Genomic DNA, 25630 nt, shown 5'->3' with positions numbered 1-25630 from the left:
TCTGTGTCCAGCTTGGTTTGACTGCATTTAGCTTGTCAAAAAGTGACGGACCAGACATTGCATGCCAAATACTGACTGAATTTCAGGTCCCAGGATTTGGTAGTCCGTGTGGGCTACCATTTCATGGATTTTGGTAGCCCCAGAGAAAAGTTGGTAGTCTGTGGACGCAGGACTACCGCTAATTTCGAGCCCTGAATACATGTCTTCGTTATGTAGTATTTTCGATATAAACATAAGGTATGAAGTTACTGAGCCAATAACAAAGATGCCACCTATTTAATATATTGAAACTTATGAAAAAGTGCTGAGTCAGCACTTTTGCATCAGTGGCTTCAAAGGAAACCCTACAACTATGATGTTGTCTTAAATCAAGCATGGTGACATGGTTTATATTTTTCAACAAAGCATCTTTCAATGAATCATTTGTGGAAATACCAGAAAATTGCCACTATTCCTAGTATGTTTTCGAACATTTCTATATGCAATCCTATGCCATGAGTAATTTTACATAGCCTCTTGGTAGTGTACTTATTCTACCTTAGGGTAGCATTAACACATGGTACAATAAATTATCCACAATTCAGTTTGATTTGTACACACAACGTTAGAATGTTTATAACTTTTCCGTTCTGCCTGAAAGCAGTAATATAAAACCTCTAGATAATTAATTAATTACATATTAAAAGTATGTTTAGGTATTTCACTATAAATTTCAAAGAAATCATTAAATAACCATACAAGTCATATTCTGCAGGTACTATAAATGAAAGACTTTTGGGTAGTAAGTTATGACAAACTGAAGGGGTCATTCTCTGTGAAAAGTCAGCATGTAAATTTCTTTTGTCTTTCTGCTTGGAATAAATCAATATCCTTTGTTTCATAAAATAAGTGCAACTCGTCTCCCTACTTTCCAACTCCTTATTCTGTATGGCTGAAGACACAATCAGTGGAAAAAATTACAAAAATGCTATCTTCTTTCTCAATCAAGAACATTTTTCTAAATCATTTGAAATAGGAATTTAGAAGAAAGGTGTCCATAAAAGTACGTTTTCAGAATTTTAAAAACTAGTCTGTGAATATATATACACACGGGAGACACAGTAGACCACTGAGGAATTTCCAAGTATACCAATCATGATGGGAAATCTCCAGTACTGTGTAACAGGCTGATGAAACTTTTATTTAAAAAAAAAACAAACATCAAAATAAGGAAATTGGTGGCAAGGTTCTATGGAGACAAAAGTTATATAGAGTTTTAAAACCCCCTACCCTTTAGTACAAAAACAGTCCAGCCCTAGATCACGTGCAACATAAGTGCGCAAGCGCACATGTCAACGTCGTCATGAAGGCAGTTGATCCAAGGCCGACTAGTGCTAGCAACCGTGATCTGTAGGACCGTTGCAGAGTGAAGTATTTACGATTTACGTAGCTTTCTTTGAGAACCATACAGTGATATTTTGTCAATATACAGCAGGTAAGTTATTTTATGGCTTTTTCAGAGTGTTAGGTGTCATGTCTGATCACAGGACTGCAAATAACTTCTGCCAACTGCCATACGCGTTGCCCTTTCCGAATTGACGTTTCGCTCGACCGAAAGTATCTCTATACAGTACCCCTTTCTCAATACAGATTTAGCCTTATAGTGCTTTATAGATTGCCCAAGGCTCCAAAAATATAAGTGAGTTTGTTCTTTCATTTGCATGTTTACGTTTCAGTTTTCAGTGGAAAAAATCGATCGGCTTTTTCTCGTACCTTTGTAGAATCATGGAGGTAGTAGAGAAGGAGTCACAACTAGGCGGAGATCAAAGGGACCATGTGTTTTGCCGCTGTTTGCCTTACAAACTACTCCATTAGCACCAACGGGACTTGCGAACGCGTTTTCTCGGATTTAGTCAACAAGATTAAGTTCGTTCGGGGTCGTTCGGGTGTTTCGGCCGTCCCTCGGCAGTTGACAGATCTTCAAACATGGCGTCACGTGTCCCAGCGTCGCGTCAGGAAGTTCGAGTCATTCCACCGATTTTGATGTACACGATGTTAAAGAGGTCGAGGAACAGATAATTGAGGAAGGGAGCTTTTGTATCTGCAAAGGCGCGGAGACTGAGTTGATGATAGCTTGCGATCACAAAAAATGCCAAACATCGTAGAGCAGCATTGTTAACACGCCAACTTTTTCCAAATCCAGTTCTTGGTTCTTGCCGTGTTTTATCATGTTGTACTGGCATTAATGATAAGGTTAAATAAGAAAGCATAGCTTTTAACTGCTACGTCCATGACTTTAATGAATGGTCGCGATATAAAAACAACACGTACGATGCATTGAAACAAAGCGTCGCAGCGTCGCCTATGGCGTCGCTGGCGTCGCGTCATAAACACCCGGGAAACGCTACAAGTTTAACCCACGCTCACGGCAGTGCTGCAGTCCGCTGCACCATACTCAGTACATGATTGAAAAGTTCGTGATCAGAACTTTCATTCTAACAGAAAGGTTCCTGCGATCGAATGTAAAGTATATAAAAAACGACGTTAAAATTACCAAGATTTTGAGAATGAAAAACTTAAATTCCTTGTAACTTCACTTTTCGTGGACGGAACGTGTCGGTTCTTACACTTTCATGACGCATTTGACCCAAGCTACGCAGATACAGTCTTTGCGCATGTGTTATGACACTGTGGAGAAAGTGAGTCGCATCAGCAATCCCAGGTAAATTTCACTCGGTTCGGTTGCGGAGGTACTGTCGGCAACGCAGATGGCGGGAAAGGGGTTTTAAACAATGGACTTAAAGGGATTAAACCAATGGTGCACAATAGTAATAAATTTAATTATCTCAGTTGTGACTCCTTCTCTACTACCTCCATGGTAGAATGTAAATCAACGTGAGAAAGATACGGTAGAGCAGTTACCAGTTCATCTCTCTCTCTCTCTCTCTCTCTCTCTCTCTCTCTCTCTCTCTCTTTCTCTCTCTCTCTCGTGACCAGCATACCATTTTCAATGGTGTTATTTTATTTTATTTTACCGACATAAACACAGTCCCTTCACGAGGGACTGTGACATGTACCGGTTCGCGTTCATCTCCTTGCGCTCTTTGTTTTGTTCCTGCCGTGTTTCGTATCATACACGCAGGACTTGAGTTGCTAAATGTTTGCGGTCTTATAATAGCGTGAATCGAAGGATAAACGTTAGATGGAAGCATTGATGGTGAAGTGATAGTGAAATTCAAGCAATATACTTTGGCAGTCTGTCGTCTACAGGACGTGTGATGAACGCGACATTTTTGTGAAATGTAGAGGCCGAGAGCAACTCTGTAACCGCTATCGCTTTTTCCCGATGAAACTTACAGGCAAACTAGTTAACTCGTGCGTACTGAACCATCCAAGAAGCCGCAATCATAAACGTATGAAAAACGTCCATTCTGCAAGTGAAATTCCACTATTCAGAAAGTTACAATGTTAAAAACACAATTTACTTATGATGTTTAACATGACATTAACCACGGATTGAAATACTGATCACTTCAAGGCCAAAATTTGCATAGTAACTATGGAGACTAGTGGTTTGTTTCTGAGTAAAACAGACCGAATTCCGAGAACGCGGCAACTATTATCTAAACGCTACCAATCACAGGCTTTGTCAGCTACGTGAAATTCGTAAAATTTGATAATTTTGATACATTTATCTGTCAACCATTACTGAATGCATCAAAACATGGATAGCCGTCCCGGGGTCATGAACATCTACGAATGAACAACAACTCTGTAGCGGATCGATAGTTTTTGACAAAATGAATGGACCGGAGGCCCGAATGGTGTCCTATATCGCTCAAGTGTCCAGCCGTATGTCTTAATTGTCTTGCAAGATTGTGAAATTGTCGATAGCTGTTCGTAATATTTTTTTATTTGTTTCGTAGTTTTCATGTAGCCTGATGTTCAAATAGGACTCTAAAGTTGTATAACGTAACCATGTGAATATCATCGAAAACAGACTTTGTTTTAACGCATGACTTTTGAAGACTGTATAGCCAATGGGCTTCATGATCTTTGAACCAATAGTTCTGTTCCCGCTGGTATGAGATATAAAAGCTAGGTTTTACCGCGTTTTTATTTTGTTTTTTTTTTTTTTTTTTTTGTTTTTTGTGGGTTTTTTTCCTTTGGTTATTCCGTGTATTGCACTTATCAGTGTTTTCTACGGGGACGGGCGTGCAGGGAAATTGATCAGACATCGTATTCGATTCCGGAAGCTGGAAATTTGATCACTACACGGTATGGATTTGACAATGTCGCAAAATAGTAATTTTTGTTTAGTATATGTACATTATACTTGCAATTTTCCGTTCAATTCAGCTTCGGCATGCAGATTCAAGCATCGGAATGGATCTATTTTGGTGCAACAATATGATACAATACAGTGTTAATTCGAAATAATCGGTGGCAATGGTGGCATTTGCCACTAAAACCTGTCAATCTGCCACCAATTTTTTTTTTCTGGTGGTATTTTTCTACCACTAAATTTTGGGTCATCATGTCATCGATCCTACGGCGTGAATGAAGGAACACTGAAGGAAGACGCGTTGTCTGACGGCGGAAAAACTCATTAGCAAAATAAAACAAACTAATTGCGACATTTTGGCATGAATGAAAACATAGCGTGAATCCAAACTTGTGATTGGCTTATCTCCATATCGATGACAGCAGCTTTTGTACACTTGACATGTTGTTGCCCTCTATGATAGCTGCATATGCAGTCATACGGCACAAGATAAAAGCATGTTGTGACATTTTGAAAACAAAGCCAAACCGCAGCCTGCGTGATTTAAATAATAATAAATACACAAAAATTCAAAAATTCCTATCGACGCCGGGCCGTGGCTGGTGAATTTTGCGTTCGGGCAAGTATAAAAATCAATGTGCTTCCTGTCCGATGGGCAAGTGCACCAGCGGTTGAATTAACCAAGCTCTGGACAATTCAAGCTTGAAAAGGTTTTTCATTACGTCTGTACACGCCTACAATCATTTTAAGTCCTTCAACTCTGAGATTTTTTTTTTCTGAAAACCCTTGAAAATCCGCCCGACTTCGCAAAATAATTGTTCTTGCTGTTGTAAAACACAAAAAGTTGTAGAATTTTGCGACATCTTCTCTCCAACGTACACGGAGTCAACTGACTGTTTTCTATGTTTGCCGTAAAGTGGTTATTCCCTTGACAGTGGTTGCCATTCTCTTTGTGCAAGTGTATGACGGTCGACTTCACTCGAGAGTGTAATTTCACCTTGCATTGTGCTTGGTAAATGGATGTAAACTTTATTTGGAGCCATGGATCTCGGCAATGCTTGGTGTGAAATCAACCCTCGGTTGAAAAAGTACAAGTTTACATCGTAATCGAAACGGGCTCAGGCGACCAACAAGGAGGCCACGTATTGCAGCTACGTAGTGCGTGAGATGCAGACAGTTTCAAATTACGTGACCTTGGTTGTTAGGAATTGGCTCTCACTTAGTTAGAGAAAACAAATCTGCACTGAAGAGTAACGAAAACGAAACTTGAATCTGCTTTCTTCATGAATACATTTATCAAAATAAAACTTTGAAAGACGGCTGTGTTCAGTGAGTAAACGTGTAAACAGTGTAAAAGGGGTGCAGATGTACATGTGCGTGTGCATTGGCAGATAAACACTAGCAAAGTAGTTGTTTGTGATCTCAGCTTGATAATAAAGAGCAGCAGCCAGCCCCGGCAGCCAGTCAAGCACATTGTAAATTAAAGACATTATTTAATGGAGAAAATCTGAAAGTCACACAATCTTATTGATCTTATGCAAAGATTTAATGAAACTTTAATAAGGCAATGTATCAAAATTCATTTGATTGGACTTCTTGAAGTACATTGGTTATATTTACCAACACATTTATGATGACCATGTAACTCTGATTTAAAATTTGTACAGAATGAAATTCTGTACTAGGCCTATATGTTGAAAGTGAATGTGATATTTAGTTCCAGAGACCAGCTCTGGAACTGTTAGTTTTTGCTCACTTTCCTTCTTTCTTTCTTTCTTTCTTTCTTTCTTTCCTTCTTTCTTTCTTTCTTTCTTTCTCTATTTCCGGTATTACTACCATAGAACATGCTATACACAAATATTTACCATAATTACCCAGAATGCATTGCGTCACGCTTATGACGTCATCGCTCAGCTCGGACGGGTTTTACGGGCATTTCTTGTTTGTTTATTTATTTATTTTTCATTTTGGATTGCTCAACTATCATATTGCGTTCAGCTATTAATAATTCTAGCTTTCTTTCGCTTTGTTTTTTGTTGCTTTTTGATTTTATTTTTCTCTAAATACTCGCCATACGTGGCTATACTGTTTCGCCCGAATGCTCATGGTTGAATGAGATTAAAAATGGCGGCGGCATACGATCGCTTCGCTCGCATAGATAGAGAAAATTAGTCTTTCCATAAGTTTACAAGCGCGGCTGGGCACATCGTGTACCTAGGCGAGGTGGGTGTGCTCGAAAACGAAGATCAATGCCAAATTTGGATTCAAAATCGGCTGTTTTGGCGGAGAAACTGCCCGCCGTATTTCTGAGGAGCCACCAGCGGTTTTTCCTATATCAGTCTGCGGGGCTGTGGTGGGAGGCCGGTAACACACAGCCCTGCCATGCAGAGCTAGGCATTCATAGTGAACTGTCTGTCACCGCACCGGCATGCGTTGGCTGCACGTAAAAGCAACTCAACTTTCCAAGATCAAACGGTCAGTATCTTGTGAAAACAGCGACATAGCAATGAAAATTGTTTTAGTCTGTGCTTTTAATCAAATGAAAATGCATGTGGCCTCGGTTTTCAATTTCAACGGCCTAGGTCCGATGTTTCCTCTCGTCTGATCATCATCGTAAACCACGCGCCTCTTTACAGCAACAACTCAGCGCTACCCGTCAAGCGATTGATTTTTGCGTAGATCAGCGGAGCGAAAATAATTGCTCTGGCTCGCGAGAATATCGTCTGATATAAATTTCCGTGCGTTGTCGCCCCCGTAGGCTATGTATCTGTTGCGTTTTTACCGTACATGCAGGCATTTGTAATCTGTGTACTGTAATTCCCCGGACTGCCTTGCTTTTAGTTGTATTTAATACAACTGTGTTTAGGCCTACTGCTATCAGCCCTAACTGTAGGTACGTGCATGAATATTAAAATCCAAAGCACTCTTTCATTCTGCACCTATCTTTGTCACACATTCTCTTGTTTCTTCCGCTGCTCTGGTCTCTGGAACTTCGCTTTTGCTTGCAAATGCTTTCTAGTTGTAACTTAATTTGATATGACTTCTAAGCTTCAGCAGTTATACTTACTTTAAGTCATGCTTGAAGTTTATGAGTACCTCATATTATAATTAGCTAAATTAAGCCATCAACAAAACTGAATGGAGTGATTTGATCCAAGTTTCGTTTAACATATATGCTTTTGCTTAATGAGCATGCCATGAGTCAATATTCATACTTACATTTTGCTATATTTTTTGAATACATTTTTGAAAGTTTCATGAGTTTCCCATATCATAATTAGTTCATTTGCACATATTTGCATATATTTTGATGTATATATCCCTTTTTCTCTCAACAGATTTCTGAAGGGCTGACCATAATTAATAACCAATTATAGCCCATGGCATTCACCTCCAGGGAGCACAGAAACGATAGTGAAAGATGTCAACTGTCAATCATACCAAATTCACTTACTTTGACTTGGTCATGTCATTGCTCCTACACAATTTGAAATGCATAACAGTCCAACAAAACAACCCATCTTGAATCATTCTTGTCACAACTCAAATTAATTCCAAAGTTGCACTTCAAAAGTTTTACTTTATCTAACTTTATTGTAAGTGTTGTGTAGATTCCTGAGTTTGTTCTTTGTCATTGTATAGTGTAACTTGAAAAATGCTCATTGTTTGTTCATTTTATTAAAATTAATTGTCTGGCTTCATTTACTCTAGTAAAAGAGTTATTAATACTCATGTGTCATGTAATCATTGTCAATGGAAATATTTTGGTCTGCCATTATTTATATACGCTCGTGTAACTTCAGAGACCCCATGCTTGCTTTTATATCATAGGAATGCAAATCCTATTTTTTTGTAAATTTATGTAGTGACAAATTCTATTATTCGATTAAACTTGCATTTTTCAACTATTTCCGCGTGGGCAACTTAAGTTTTACTTTGATTCTTAGTGTGGTCAAGACATTGTGTCAACGACGATTTCTGAACAGTGCGATGTTTTATCACTCTTTGCTTAGGGTTGGTCGGAGCCTGTACACGCTGCTTTACGGTGGTTGACGTCTTTTTCGCAATGTTAGATAAACAATTACACAGTGTTCATTCTAGGATTTAAAAACAACGGGCCACTGTTGGCCCCAACTCCTGTCCCAAGGGGGCCATTTTAGAAAATCGGGGGCCATCATCATCACACATGTAAAAACCTTGAATTTTCTGCAGAAAATACTATAGTCTATCAAGTCAAGAAAAGGAGAATACTGGAGATCGGGCCCCCCGTAACCAACCAAGCCTACTGCAAAGTTGTCCCTTGTACGTACGCAACAGGCCCAACAATGGCAACAGCAACAGCTTGGTTAAATTCAATTGTTTACGTAACTTATGTGATGAATTATTGATATGTCGGACTTGAACAACTGTACAAATTGCTAAGGACTGTGATTTTGACTGTGGAAACGATCATGATCAAAGCTTAGCGCACCGGTAGGATTTCTCCGAGAGTGGCCCTCGATTTGCACGCATCGACAATTAGGCTACTCATACACTGATATAGCACGAGAGTGTAACCCATACGACCTAAATAAAGTGATCGATACATCAACTTTTAAATATAACTCGTATGTATTAGCAAATTTACGATCATTGGTTCTGGCCAAAGGCTTTTACACAGCGATGTTGTTCTATGCAAAGACCTGGCTACTCTGGAAAACGAGATGTGTCCGACCTAAAATGTGTTGCTCTTCAAAACGATCATGGATGTTTTCCTTGCAGTGTTCAACGTTTCGTTTGTATGGACGGTAGACGTTTCAAATTTTTTTATTCAAAAACTACTAATCTGATAGCTTTGATATTTGGTATACAGGTTTCTCAGGTTGATCAAAGTCAGTTTTATGAATATTGTGAAGATATCTCGAATTTTGTATTTTTGCTGAATTTTTTGGTTATTTTTCTCATTTTAAGTAAAATTTATTCTGTTCTGAAACCGCTAGCCCAATTGCTCTCAAATTTGGATTGGATGTTTGCAAGGGTGTTACCCTTCTAATTGTTGAAATTACGACAAAATTTCAACTATTACGGTTTTGGGGCAATTTTTGTCATTTTTGGTCCAAAAATCTTGAAAAATATTTTCTTTTTAAAGCCCCTGGACAGACAGCGTTTATATTTGATGTACAGGTGTCCAGGGATGACAATAGTTAGATATGTGGAAATTGTCCTGAAATATACAAATTTGTATTTTTAAGACAATATTGTCATTTTTGGTTAAGAAAACTTGTTCACAAAATTACTTGTCTGATAGCTTTGTAATTTGGTACAAAAGTCCCGAGGGATGTCATTAGATAAATTTTCTGCTCAAAGTGTTGGGAAACCCCCAAATTTTTATATTTTAGGTAATTTTCTCAGTTTGTGACCTTAAATGACCTACACCAATCTAGGACATGTTGTGAGAGAGTTTCGAAGGCTGTGAACATAATTTTGTAATATTTAATATCAATTTGTAGTAAAATTTGATCCAGAAAACAAAGTTTAGGTAAATGTTTTCATTGCGAACCAATTTTTGCAACTTTTGCATGTAAGACACACAAGAACTGATGAGAAATTAGGATCCAGGATAATTCCAGATGTCGTAATCACCGCCCACAGTGGAAGGCATTTCACTATCTGTAACTGATTTAAGTGTTGCTTACATTCGAATGATAGCACTCATAGCATTAATTAAAACATCCCCAAGGTTGTAAATACATTTCCTGCCAGCTGGTCTTATGTAAGGGGTGGAACATTTGATATTCAGGAGGGGGTAGGGGCTAGAAGATTCATGAGGTAGCATTACTTTTTACCAGATCCCTTGTACATTTTTTCCCACTCTTTATTTTTCCCCACTCTCCCACCTTTTCTTATTTTCAAGCTTCTCTGGCTAATTTTTTTGTCGACATTTGCTTTATGTATGTAGGATCTGCTAGTCCCATTGCTATAGAAGTCGATATGCATGTTCCTAAAGATGACCTCCAGTACCTTATTTGCTTTTGTCATTCTTGTGTTTCTGGTTTAAATATTTCTTGAATTTACCAATTCAAACCGAATGTGAGCACACTGTCCTTGACGGTATTTTTTCATGTATAGAGCCATTACTCAGGCATGTTTCAACCGATTTTATTCAAAGTTGGTACAAGGACATTGACCTATGTCATACATATGCACTTCAATTTGTTTTGTGATACGAAACAATATGGCCGCCAGGCGGCCATTTTATTACGATTTTTACATGTACAGAGCCATAACTCAGGCATGTTTCAACCGGTTTTATTCAAAGTTGGTACAAGGACGTGACTAATGTCATATATATGCACGTCAATTTGTTTTGTGATACGATCCAACATGGCTGCCGTGCGGCCATTTTGTTGCAATTGTTTCATGTACAGAGCCGTAACTCAGACATGTATCAACTGATTTTATTCAAACAGAATACAAGGACATTGACCTATGTCATACATATGCATGTCAATTTTTTTTGTGATACAATCCAATATGGCTGCCAGGCAGCCATTTTATTACAATTTTTTCATGTCCGCAACCATAACTCAGACATATATCAAGTGAATTTATTCAAAAGTATTTTTATCACAGACCTAATGAAGAGGACTCTTCTCTCTGAGGACCTGTTATCAAAGTACCCATTAACAAATGGGGACTGTGTCATCAACGATGACTTGTTAATGTAAACTTTAAGCTGAGAGTTTGAACACGGTTTAAAAAGAACTGGGCAAATCTGTTTGCAAGGTCAGCCAAGTCAATGTGATCTGGTAGCGGTATTGAGTTCTTTTTGTGTCCGAGAAGCCTTGAAACAACATCGAACAGCTGCTTCTGATCACCAGAACAACTTTCCACTAGACTGGCATAGTAAGTCTTCTTTCCTCTGTTGATTTGATGCAAGACATTGTTTCGACGATCTCTGTACATCTGGCGATGAACTTCAAGACGGGAATTTCTCCAAACTCTTTCTGATTTCATTCTTTCTTGTCTCGCTTTAATGATGGAATCACTTATCCATGGAACCCGTTGTCCGTTTGGGACCAATCGCTTTTGTTTAGGTGCATGGAGATTAAATTTATCAAGAATGACTTGATTGAGAGAACTCACTTTTGATGATAAATCCATGTCAGAATGAAAATCCAAGGCAGCTCCAAGGTCAAATGCAAAGCTGCTCGCAGAAAATGACTTGAAACTTCTTGTGATGACATGTTTGTAAGTCTGCCTTGTGGGTTCAAAATCCTGTATGGAGAAGAACAGTGGAAAATGATCTGAGATGGCATAGATTGGTTCAACACGAACGTCCGCAATAGGAGACTCAGTAGAACGGGTGATTATGTGATCAATGGTATGACCAGCACGAATAGTAGGACCAGTAATTAACTGATTCATGGAGAATGTTTCCAAAATGTCACAGTATCTTTGAGCCTTGGGACAGCAAGGATCATCGAAATGAATGTTGAAATTGCCTATGACGACGAGTGGTGCACTTTCAGTAAGGTGATATGTCAAAAGGATTTTAAAATCTTGAAAGAACTTGTTGACAGTCAGTCCGTTTGAAGTGCTCGGTGGAGGACGATATACAGATATTAATGTGGTATGGGATGAACTAGACGAAATTTTTATCTTCAGAACTTCCATTGATGTAAAAGATTCAATCACTGGACAGTGCAGTACAGATAGCGATGATTTATGTATTACTGCAATTCCCCCGCCACGGCTTTTTCGCGGGATGTTGATAATATTGTAGCTTGGTGGTAAGGCATCAGCAATAAATAGGGTCGGCAGTGACATCATCTCTTAGCCAAGTTTCTACTAAAATGAGAATGTCAAGGCTATGTTCTTGCAAATACTCGTTGATGGCACTGGATTTATTTCCCATTGATTGACAGTTTACAAATGAACATTGAAGAGTTTTTGATGGGCAGCCAGATTTCTTTGTAGCATGGATAATTGATGTTGAGAACAGGTTAGATGATGCTTTGTTGAAGGATTTTCTTACCAGAGTGGGATAACGTTCAGTAGACAGACTACCACAACCAAAACGCCGTGCTGAGGTTAAACACTGGGATATCCTGACTGCTTTTCTTTCTTCCACCAGAACATCCTCTCTTGGTTGGGTGTATTTTGCACAGGTTGAATTTCTTTAGTGTGTTCCAGATGTTAGCATTTATCCTTGACAATGCAGAGCAATTTTGCACAGTTTTTCTGATATTAATGAGGGTAGCTCTGTTATATAACAATGAAGCCATGACCATGAACCAGGTGCTCCAGAATGTGTGTATGACGGATGCGGCAATCAGCCAGGAGAGACGAACAGCAAAAAACCAGCCACAGAGTCGATAAAAGTAAATGTCCACACGGAAAAGTTTGATTGACGAAGGCAGGAAACATTCGGGAACACATTAAAACAGAAATTCTGCCAAGATTGGCTAAAATACCAGGAAAACTTTGCTAAAAAGGCAAGAGCAAAAATGGAGTGCAGCCACACGGCGCAACTCATTAGCATTCTTTTTTATTTTGTGCTAGCGACAACAATGACCGTGGTATTGCTATCAGGAGAGATCAAGTGCGTCTCTGTCAGTGCATGCTTGTGTCTGTCCGTCCATCCGTCCATTCACGCAGATATCTCAGAGATGCCTGGAGCGATTTCATTCAAAGTTGGTACAAGGATTACTCCTTATGTCATACATATGCACATCAATTTTGTTTCATGATCCGCGTGACAGCCATTGTGTTACAATTTTTTTCATGTACCGATCCATAAGTCAGGCACATCTCAACCAATTTTATTGTAAGTTGGTACAAGGACATCAACCTTTGTCATACATATGCACGTCAATTTGTTTCACGATATGATTCAATATGGCCATGTGGCGGCCATTTTCTTATGAATTTTTCATGTGCAGAGCCATATCTCAGGCACATCTCAACCGATTTTATTGTTTGTTGGTACAAGGACATCAACCTTTGTCATACATTTGCACATCAATTTGTTTCACAATACAATTCAATATGGCCGCGTGGCGGCCATTTTGTTACAAATTTTACATGTCCTGAGTCATAACTTAGGCACGTCTCAACTGATTTTTTGCTCACGTGTTTACACACGTGAGCATATGTCGCAGCAATGTCTGTCTGTCTGTCCATCTGTCTGTTGGTCCGTTATCTCAAAAACGGCTCATCAGATCAGAATCAAATCTGGTACATATATTCAGTTAGTAAATGGCAAGAAGTGATTAGTTTTTGGTGGGTGTGGCTTGCATACTTTTTGCTCATTTGCATAATTAATGATTTTAGAAAAAACAGATATACATGAAAAACCACTACACACAATTTGATGAGATTTCTTACAGATGTTGATCACACCGCGATATATCAGCAGTGGGAACCATTAATGGGTGACATGAAAGATAAATGCTAATTTGCATATTTAATGAACTTTCCTAACTAGGGATATATGTCTGATTTGACTTGATCAAAATTAACCAAACTTGGTATATATATTAAAGATACTATGATTTAACATTATTGAAAGTCATTAAGCGTTTTAACTTCAGCCAATTCCTAATTTGCATATTTCATGAACTTTGTTAATTAGGGATATATATTTGAAATGACTGGATCAAAGTTGATGAAACTTGCTACATGTATTGAAGTCACTGTGATACAACATTTTTGAAAGTCATTAAGCATTTTTACTTTAGCCAATTCCGAATTTGCATATTTAATGAACTTTCCCAATTAGGGATATATATCTGAATTAACTTGAATGTAGTTGTTGAAACTTGCTATATACATCTAAGATACTGTGATATAACATTATTGAAAGTCAAAAGACATTTTCACTTCAGCCAAAATCTAATTTGAATATTAAATGAATTTTCATAATTAGGGATATTTATCTGAATTGATCAAAATTGATGAAACTTGCTATGTACATTAAAGACACTATAATACAACATTATTGAAAGTCATTAAGCATTTTCTCTTCAGCCAATTCCTAATTTGCATATTTAATGATCTTTCCTAATTAGAGATATATATCTGAATTGACTTTACCAAAGTTGACAAATTTTGCTACACATATACCAGATACCATGATACAACACATTATTGACAATCATTAAGCATTTTTACGTAAGCCAATTCCTAATTTACATATTTAATGAACTTTGCTTATTAGGGATATATACCGGGACTTACCTGATCAAAGTTGGCAAAACATGCTCTGTACATTGATGATTATACCAGGTACTAGGTTAAAACAATATCGAAAGTCATTTCACATTTTCATGTCAGCTAATTTATAATTTGCATATCTAATGAGCTTTCACAGCTCAGCATATATGGCTTGAAGGACTTGGCCAACAGTAATTACACTTGCTATATAAAGTGGTGATACAATAAGAGCAGTCAAATAACTTTAATATTTTTATTTCAGCTAATTACATACATGTATTTGTATACTTCATGACCTTTTAGAATTAATCGGCGTTGATTATTGTTCATTATGTTGATCATAATAATTTCAATGAAGTTGCGAACATGTGGCAATGGTTCAAATTTACACATAACTTCAATATATAATGAAACACGTGATCATTTACAGTTCATATCTGGTATTCAAAGTTGGTACAACGACATTGATCTATGTCATACATATGCATGTGAATTTGTTTCATGATATGATCCAATATGGCCACGTGGTGCCATCTTGTTTTTTCATGTCAAGAGCCATAAATCAGGCATGTCTTAACTGATTTTTTCAGCTCCCATATATGTATATGTATATATGCAAATGGGAGGTATTCTTATAAGGTGGCGAAATGTCGTATGTATGTATGTATGTATGTATGTATGGTATGTATGTATGTATGTCCATCCACGACAAAAACTCCTAAACTGCAGCACCTTCTGTCTTAGTATTTGGTTTAAAGGTGCACCTAGGGCTGGAGATGTGAATTTGTTCAAATGAACATGCCAGTGCCAAAAATATACAAATAAGGGAAAAAAAGGAAAAATCCTACAAATGGCTAAAACTAAGTAAGCATTGGTCAGATTTGGTTGAAACTTAGTATGCAGATTTTTCTTAAGGTATTCTTAATTATGTGTGCAAAAATTTGGGTGAAATTTGCATGTTTGTATTTTTAGGATATTTTTTCCATTTTTAGTAAAAAAATCTTGTTCGCTGAAATCTCTCGTCTGATTGCTCTGAAAGTTAATATTCATTTTGCTCAGGATGACCTCAGTCATGCTTGTACAAATTGTATTGATATTATCATACATGTATTTGTAATTTTGGGGCAATTTTTCCAATTTTTGATAAAAAATTTTTTTATCCAAAAACTACTGATTTGATAGCTTTGATATTTGGTATACAGGTATCTAAGATTAATCTCAATATAATGTACTGAAGTTATGTTGAAACTGGCAATTTTTTTATTTTTAAGGCAATTTTGCCTTTTTTGGTAAAAAAATGTTTCTCCTAAAACTACTGATCTGGTAGCTTTGATATTTAGTGTACAGGTTCCTAGAATTTATGTTTATAATATATATTGAAATCAGGATGAAATCTGCAATTTTGTATTTTGGAGGACAATTTTTAGCTCCCATAGCCATATGTATATATGGCAATGGAAGCTATTCTTATAGGCTAGGGAACTGTCTGTATGTCTGTGTGTCTGTATGTCTGTATGTCTGTATGTCTGTCCGTCAACATCAAAAACTCCAAAACCGCTGCTCATTTCATCTTGATATTTTGTGTGTACATGGATGATGGGCTGTAGATGAAATTTTGTTCAAAAGAAGTTGTCATTGCCAAAAATATGCAAATTAAGTGAAAAAATGTAAAAACAGTCAAAATTGAAAAACTCAATAACCACTGAGCAGATTACATGAAAAATTAGCAAGTAAGTACTTTGGGCTGACCTGAAATGATTGTGCACATCTTGGGTCAGTATCTTGGACTTGCTATTTTTCATGAATTTTTTTGTAATTTTCTCCCATTTTTGGTCAAAAAATCTTCTTCTCTGAAACCACAAGTCCGATTGATTTGAAACTTGGTATGGAAGTGCATAGGAGTGACCTTTCCCAAATTTGGGCAAATCGTGGTGAAATTTGCTTATTTTAAGTTTACACGTCCATAGACTCCCATGTATAAGGCAGATCTCCATAGACTCATGTATAAGGCCAAGAAAAATAAAAATTTAGTTTCTCATCGTATTCATATTGCAAAAAGGATGCAGTGACACAATTTTTAGTCCCTACGGATGAAGTCCAGTGGGCTTATAGATTGGGTCATGTCCGTCTGTTCGTCCATCCGTGAGTCCATCCGTTCACGCAGATATCTCGGATATTTTGACAAAAATGTTATGTGATCTCGATGACCTTTGACCTCAAATATACATATTTGTCCATAACTCAGTAACCACAAGTGCTACCACCCTTCATATATGGTATGATAAGACACCTTATGACGCCACATATTGTACCTCATTGATTATGCACATATCTAATTTTGAGCGAGCCAATAGAGCTAGAGGTCTGATTTTTGGTATATAGGGATATAACTTAGCAATACAATTTTTTTGACAAAATGCCACGTGACCTCGGTGACCTTTGACCTCAAATATACATATTTATCAGTAACTCAGTAACCACAAGTGCTGCACCCTTCATGTATGGTATGATTGGACACCTTATGATGCCACATATTGTACTTCATTAATTATGCACATATCTAATTTTGAGCGAGCCAATAGAGCTAGAGGTCTGATTTTTGGTATATAGGGATAACTTTATAGCAATACAATTTTTTTGACAAAATGTCACATGACCTCGGTGATCTTTGACCTCAAATATACATATTTGTCCATAACTCAGTAACCACAAGTGCTACACCCTTTATGTTTGGTATGATGGGACACCTTATGACGCCACGTATTGTACCTCATTAATTATGTGCATATCTAATTTTGAGCGCGCCAATAGAGATAGAGGTCTGATTTTTGGTATATAGGGATAACTTAGCAATACAATTCTTTTGACAAAATGTCACGTGACCTCGGTGACCTTTGACCTGAAATATACATATTTATCCATAACTCAGTAACCACAAGTGCTACACCCTTCATATGTGGTATGATGGGACACCTTATAACACCACATACTGTACAACATTAATTATGCACATATCTCATTCTGAGCAAGCCAATAGAGCTGGATGTCTGATTTTTGGTATATAGGTATAACTATAGGAGAGAAATTTTTTGACCAAATGTCATGTGACCTCGATGACCTTTTACCTAAAATATATGTTTATGTCAATAAATAAGTAACCACAAGTGCTATGTCCTTTGTATTTGGTAGGATGGGAGACCTTATGACAACACACGCTTTACCTCATTAATTATGCACACATCTAATTCTGGGCAAGCCAATAGAGCTAGAGGTCTGATTTTTTGGCATATAGGGATTAATTAGCAATACAATTTTTTTTTCAAAAATGTCACGTGACCTCGATGACCTTTGACCTTGATTATACATATATATGCATATCTCAGTAACTACAAGTTCTATACCCTCCAATTTTGATAGGATAATAGACCTTAAGATGTCACATCTTGTACCTCATTCATTATGTGCATATGTATTTCTTGGCTGGCCAATACTGCTAGAGGTCTGATCTTTTTTCCCGATATAGAACCATAACTTAGACATGCCTCATGTGTTTCAAATTGGGAACAACGACATAGACCTATGTGCCCATAGATCGCAACATATACACTCCAGTGATACTTCTTAACCCTTAAGACGCCATAGACTTTCATGCAATATAGCCTCCCATGCCAAGAACTTTTTGAACCAATAAACTTGACATGTTACACTTCATTTAGACAGGTACAGTGTGTTTCCTGTGATTGGAAGCCCAGCCAAACCACTATGAATTTCAAAGATCAGGAAATGGAGAAGCTTCGAGAAGTCTTTCCATGTTTGGTTTAGCAAATGGGGGTGGGAAAATGGGCTTAAAATGCACATTTTTGGTTCAAAATGTATTGAAAATGAATAAAAGACTCTAAAAATAGATCTTATCGTCCAAAAACCTGCAAACTTTTACACATTTTAAATGTCATGAAAAGACACATATTTTGGTGAAAATTTTTTGCAGCGGAAGTTATCAAATGTAAATAATAAACAAACAAACAATTGTTGATATTTGTCAATAATACAAATACCACATACCCTTCAACACAGCTACACAAAAGCATATAACACAAGTGAAATACAGCTCAAGACAATTTTAATCAGCAACATGATTGAATTTCGTAAATAACATCTTTTATTCATTTGTCGTTTATTTATTTATTTGTTTGTTTGTTTGTTTGTTTATGTATTTCTTCCTGCATCGAAAGGTGAAACCATGTAACCAGGAAAAATCTTTGTTTTTATTTTTTTATTTGGATTATGATTGCTGTGAGATATAATTCAATTGTTGTTGTTCTTGAATGAATGTTGCCATTAAAGTAAGAGAGGATATGTTTGAAAGATTTTGGCATTGCAAGTAAACACAAACAACTAATTTGATTGATATCATGAACAAGCTGCCATCTTACAAGGCAAATCAAATCAGAGCCTGTATTCAGCTACGTTATTAGCTACCCTGTGATTGGCAAACGACGAAAAATTTCACCACAAAAACGCACTACCTGAACTTCTGAGAAAATAAATTCGATTCAAGAACTAAATAAAATAAGTTTGAGGTACAATAAGAACGACATTCGCCTCTGAACGCTTTCGATTACCGTACTGGCCCTGACGTTTGATCGCGACGTCTCCGTAAATCATGACAGTCAATGTGAACACATACGAAAGTTTGATCACGTATTTTGACGAGCACGCAACATAATTCGCCAGTAAATGAACAGAAACCAATAGATATGATATAAATAATTACATATCGGGTATATTTCGACAAGACAATATGTTATAGACGTAGGAATATGACGCGAGATCAACAGTTCGGAACGTGCCGTGTTGTACGTTTTGTACACACAAACCCGTGATCGGCGGCCATCTTGGCCGTCTCGATACACGGTGAAGAATGCCGCGATACCAAAGTTTACTTGATATAAACAGATCTGATCGCTCCAAAATCACAGATTAAATTAAGATTTCGTGAAAATCCTTTCAAATTTCTTCATCATTAGTGTTTTCGGCCTAGAAAACCGAACTGACATACTCAAACTTGAGCTTTCAGAGAGGCTGGTCAATGCGATGCTCCGTGGTGACGCCATTCAAGCCGCTGTTCAACTTCAAAATCACGTTCGGCCGATCAAAAAAGAGTCTTCATTTTCTCAGAGATTATCCTCAAAAACTACCAAAATATGTCATTTCTATAAAGAAATGGCCAATAACTTGTCACAAAACGATCGTCTTTAGGATGTACAGCAGGAAAAAGCGTTCAGAATGTCTCTCACTTCGGCGAAGTCAGCGACCAGATCTGATTAGATATTCACGGTAAAAATAGTCGACCCGATTTCCTCGAAAGGTCGCTCAAATTACTGGAAATTGCCGTAGCTACAACTGATGATGTCATTATTTTAGTCCTTATATGGACCTGAAGTGGGTTCAAAGGGTAAGGAATGGATTTATTTGTCAGGTGACCTGTTAAACGCGGGAAATCAAGTTCCAAACTTTGCCTGAGCGAACCTCAGGCCGTGTACGGATATATCCGTGCATGGCGCTGAGCGTGAGTTGGGCGTGTACGGATATATACGGGCATGGCGTTTTAAGGGTTAATGACCACATTTCCCTGCCCCATCAAGACTAATACTCCTATTACAAGTGGGGACTATGTCATTGTCAATGACTTGTTGAGTTAATGGTTGTATCACAGTATTCGATATTTCTAATTCTGTATTTTTTTCCATTTTATAATCTGAATAAATTCATTAAACATATTTCACTGTCTCCAGTACATTACATTTAAGTATTTTCACTTCATGCACTTTATCCCTTTCACACATGTTCAATTATCTGACCAGAGAACAAACACTAAATAGTCCAGGATGGGAGCTACTGTGTCATTGACGCTATTTTTCATATTTTTGGTCAAAAAAATTTACCAACCTGATTGCTTTGATAATTTGTGCTATGTAGAAATACTCACACAGCACACCCACCCGCCTCCCCACTAGTGTTTTGTGGAGAAATGTGTTACACTGGTTTTGTGGTTAATGGGTGTATTGTACCTTTCAATACTTGGTTAACCGTTTTTCTGGTTGTTTTTTGCATCTGGCGGTTCTTCTAGTAGTTTGGGGAAATCTTCACTTCCTAACTGTCGAGTATAACTGAGTTAGGGAGTCCAGTGACCTATGTCACAGAAAGTCTAGGCAGGAAGTTCAAGTTTTAGTCTTGCATAAATGGAGCCCCAAAGGTTATTTCCCGATAGTATCTTGGTGAGTATTTCTACATAGCAGAAATTAGTTAAGGTATAAACTACAATTCTAAAATGGCATGGGTTTAAAGACTGAAACTCAAAAAAGTGGTTAAATCATGATTAGCAAAATTAAAATGCCCCTTATTCAAAATGTAAGAAATATGTTGCCAAACGAAAGTCATTTTGCTATTTAGCATTTAAAGAACACCATGTGAAAATTTCAGAAAATTTGACCCAGCCAGAGTGGAGTTAATTCTTTAGGAATATTGAACTTTGGAGGAAAAAGAAGCCCAGAAATCGGATGATTTGCATACATTTGCATGAATGAACTTCTCACCAATATTTTAATCTTGGGTCAACAAGTTAATTAAGGTGGTTGGAAAGGCTAGAGCGTCATTATAAACTTCAATAAAACTATTAAAATATAAAAGAAGTCAACATTCTCTGTGGAATAAAAAAAACTAGACATTTGGGGTCAAAGGCTTTGCAGAGTTATAGCCTGTTGGAACTTCTGAAAAACTGACCAAATAAGAAGAAGTTGCAGAGTCCTTAGTGTATAAACTATGGTAGAGGTCCCCTAGCTTTTAATAAATGTTTGAAAAGGGAAAGTCATTATTTTTGCTGTTTTTCAGGAAAGTTTGACAAGGCGGTGCTTGCATTCAGAGTGAGTGACTGCTATTGTAAATGCATTTTTAGATTCTTTGAGTCTCAAAGAGGTGTCAAAAGTGAGACTAACCAAAAAGACTGTTCTGTGACTTCAAAAGAGGGGTGCAAATATGGCTTGTTTTCAACATTGTTGACAGAATAACAGTTTTCCTACATAATTTTATGAAAATTTAATCCAACCTATGAAATGAGATATGGACATGGAATTTTTACAGCCTATTAACAAGGTTACAGACAAGATGACTATGGCACAATTTTCCTGTATTTGAAGTACTTTTTGAAAAATCACATTTTGAAATTTGAAAGAATTTTTAAATAATTTTTTGATATGTAAACCCATGTAAAATCATAAAAACAAATTTTATTTACAAATCCTGCCGTACACATCTTACAATTAAAAGTGTTAACATATTTATAACTAATTTGATAATATTAAATACTATCCAATTATTAAAGTCAAATATATAAAAAAATATGAAAAAATTAAACTTTAATATTTATTGGTGTCATATTTCAAAATTATGGCTGCAAATATACAATTTTTATATTCTTTTGAGAAAGTATTAAGTAAGGGAGTTATACTGAAAATTTAAACTAAATATCTTGATTCTAACACTTGAAACTTGACATTAACTCTCAGAAAAGAATTAGTGCAAAAATAGCCTTTCCAGCCACCTAAAAATTGAATGAATATTTGCAAAAAAGTTAGTTTTGAGCAAAATACGCTGTGTTGGGTGCAGCACCCCTGTAACTAATGTGTTATGTGTTCATTTGTAGGTGGATTTCAGACTTCGCAGGATACCTTATCCACAACCAATGATGTTTCTATGCCCTTTAATGTACCAAACATTTTCAACTAAAGATCCCAGTGGACAGAGGTATAGTACTGTTCGAAATCTTGGCTTAAAGTTTAAGAATAGCTATTTTTAGCTCCCATTTGCCATACATATATGACAATTGGGAAGTTATATGGTTGAAAAAAGTCTGTATGTGAGATGTCTGTCTGCGTGTATGTATTTATGTATGTATGTATGTATGTGGGATGTCTGTCCGTCCAACGCAAAAACTCACAAACCGCTGCACGTATTAAGCTGATGTTTGGTGTAGTGATGCCATATATGGTGTAGATGTGCCGTTGTTAAAATAAACGTTTTAGTCTCATAGATATGCAATTGAGATAGAAAAAAAATGGTCAAAATCAATAACTCAGGAACTACTCATCTGATCATTGTCATATTTAGGTTTTAGGTACCTCAGACCCAACTCATTGAAACATATAGATTTGATGTCAATATTTAATGCTTTCTATTTTTAATGAATTTTTTTTTCTTTCTTTTTTTGCCATTTTAGTAAAAAATCTTTTTCTCTTAAACCAATGGTTGGATCACTGTAAAATTTGGCATGCAGGTGCCTTGTGATAACTCAAAATAGAATTCATCAAAATTATGGCAAAATTTGCATATTTGTATTTTTGGGCAATTTTTGCCATTTTTGGTGAAAAAATCTTCTTTGAAACTGTGTATGCCATTACTTTCTAATGGGTGTGCAGGTTCCTAGGAGTGACCTGAAGATGACTCTGTGAACTCTGCAAAATTTGCAAATTTTGTGTTACTTTTTGCCATGCTTTGAAATTCGGTACATAGTCATTCATTCATTCAAAGTCAAGTACTGCCTGTGTGAATGAGCAGATTATGATTGTGCTGTTCCAGGCTGAGGTGCTATTTATAGGAATGATGCAATGTTAGATGGTAATTGATGTTTTAACTGAATTTGACTTACATTGTATGTAACTCTTGTACAGCAATGCTTAATCCAGTCTTTTTTTTCTTTCAGTGATGTTTTATCAGAACTTATATATGATCAAATGTCAGAAAATACATTAGATATCCTAACTGAATTCTTTGAAAACTTGGAAGAACTTGTGGAAGTAGCAGAGGACTTTGATGTAACATATTCAGTAAGTCATAAATGTTAAAATGTATTTCTCACCTACTATACCACATATAGAGTGTGAGAGTGTGTGTGTGTGTGTGTGTGTGTGTGTATATATATATATATATATATATATATATATTATAATATATATATATATATATATATATATATATATATATATATATATATATATATATATAATATATGGGATAATCAGGATACTCTAAATTACATTTCCACCTCAAATTTGTTTCGTATAGGCGGCAGAGCCGCCTACACTCATCGGGTGGTTGTGTTCGACTGAAACGTTTGGGCTGCTGATTGCAAAAACAAAAGAAATTGTTCCCCGCCCAGCAATATATGCAATCAGCAGCCCAAACGTTTCAGTCCAGCACAACCAGCCGATGAGTGTAGGCGGCTCTGCCGCCTATACGAAACAAATTTGTAGTGGAAATGTAATTTAGATTAATTATCCTGATCAACTCAGTTGTGTATTTAGCTCTACTCTAGTATTGAGCACTCTACTCCAGCTGATCTTGAACTAAACAAGTATATACTTTGCTCCGGCACTCGTTGAGCACTCTCCAGATCAACATGGAACCTGTAAACCAGCCTAGTACAATCAACTTATACAGAACAACATAACAAAATCATACAAGAAAGCCCCACAAAATACAAAACCGAGAATAGTGAAGGAGGAAAAAAAGATTGCAGAAAACCTTGAGCTTGACCACAGGATTGATGCCATCGCAGAAAAACACGCGTTCGTAACACTGAAAGACCACAAACCAAATTTCAGCAACAACCCAGTATGCAGATTGATAAATCCATCGAAATCAGAAATCGGCATCATCAGCAAAAAAATCCTCGATCGGGTGAACACAAATAGAGCAAAGAAAAGCGGGTTAAACCAATGGAAAAACACGCAATCTGTCATTAACTTGTACAAAGCGATCCCCAACAAATCCAAGCACACATTCATCTGTTTTGACATAATTGACTTTTACCCATCAATAACAGAGGACTTACTGGAAAAAGCATTGGTCTTGCATCAAATAACAACACAATTACAGCCGGAGAGAGAAACATCATCTTACTAGCAAAGAAATCACTTCTTTTCAACGACAACACAACGTGGTGCAAAAAGACAACAGACACGCTATTTGATGTGACAATGGGCAGTTTTGACGGCGCGGAAACTTGTGAGCTTGTAGGGGCCTACCTGTTGTCACTGCTCAAACCAATATGCGGAGACAAGGCAGGCCTCTACAGAGACGACGGCCTGGCTGCACTCGACGAATCACCTAGGAAAATGGAGATCATCAAGAAACAAATATTCGCAGTTTTCAAAGACCACGGCTTCAGAATCACCATAGAAACCAACAAGATATCTGTCAACTACCTTGACGTGACCTTCGACCTACGCACCGGAACTTTCAAGCCTTTCACCAAACCAAATAACATCCCGATATATGTCAACAGCAGAAGCAATCACCCACCCTCCATAATCCGAAACATACCAGAATCCATCAACAATCGACTGACCAGCATATCATCAGACAAACAAACATTCGATTCAGCCATCAAGCCATACCAAGATGCACTCAGGAAGAGTGGCTACGACCACCAACTCACTTTCAAACCCGTAGAGCAACAGTAAAAATGCACACGAACATGAAACATCATATGGTTCAACCCACTGTTCAACAATAGTGTCAATACCAACATCGGGCGCAGATTTCTACATTTATTCGACAAATGTCTACATTTATTCGACAAATGTTTCCCGCATGGTCATCCACTCAGGAAAATATTCAACAGGAATACACTCAAACTAAGCTACAGCTGTATGCCGAACATGCAAAATATCATCACTTCACACAACAAATCAGCACTTGTCAAAGAAATGGAAAACAAGAATACAACCGCCACTATCACCAACAAATGCAACTGCAGACAAAAGAGCAAATGCTCACTGCCAGGAAAATGCCTCACCAAGGGTGTGGTTTACCAAGCAACGGTCAACAGAGAAGACAACAATACACACAAAACATACATAGGCCTAACAGAGACTCCATTCAAAACAAGAAAAATAACCACATGCTATCATTTCGCAACACAAAATACAGAAACAGCACTGAACTGAGCAAGCACATTTGGTCACTGAAAGATGCGCAGACTGGATAATAAAACAATGCAACCCATACTCTAATATCACCAAAAAATGCAATCTGTGCCTCCATGAGAAATTCATACTCATCAGATATCCAGAAATGTGCTCCTTCAACAATAGAAACGAATTGGTATCA

At 37.1% G+C, this 25630-nt stretch overlaps 1 protein-coding gene and 1 long non-coding RNA gene across 3 annotated transcripts in view; both read left to right on the top strand.

The window, feature by feature from the left end:
• LOC139122131 (frataxin, mitochondrial-like) overlaps nucleotides 1–25630 on the top strand; it is a 70896-nt gene that overhangs the window by 9472 nt on the left and 35794 nt on the right. For both annotated transcript variants that reach the window (XM_070687541.1, XM_070687542.1), the window contains exons 2-3: nucleotides 22164–22264; nucleotides 23220–23343. In XM_070687541.1, the coding sequence (XP_070543642.1) occupies nucleotides 22164–22264; nucleotides 23220–23343 (225 nt within the window). The remainder of the gene's footprint in view (nucleotides 1–22163; nucleotides 22265–23219; nucleotides 23344–25630) is intronic.
• Nucleotides 765–8172, top strand: LOC139122134 (uncharacterized). The gene is made up of 2 exons (XR_011549407.1): nucleotides 765–1474; nucleotides 7603–8172. It is a non-coding gene; the product is annotated as an uncharacterized lncRNA (long non-coding RNA).

The sequence above is a fragment of the Ptychodera flava genome, chromosome 21, assembly GCF_041260155.1.
Source record: "Ptychodera flava strain L36383 chromosome 21, AS_Pfla_20210202, whole genome shotgun sequence".
Taxonomy (NCBI): domain Eukaryota; kingdom Metazoa; phylum Hemichordata; class Enteropneusta; family Ptychoderidae; genus Ptychodera; species Ptychodera flava.
This window is presented reverse-complemented; position numbering and strand designations above follow the sequence as displayed.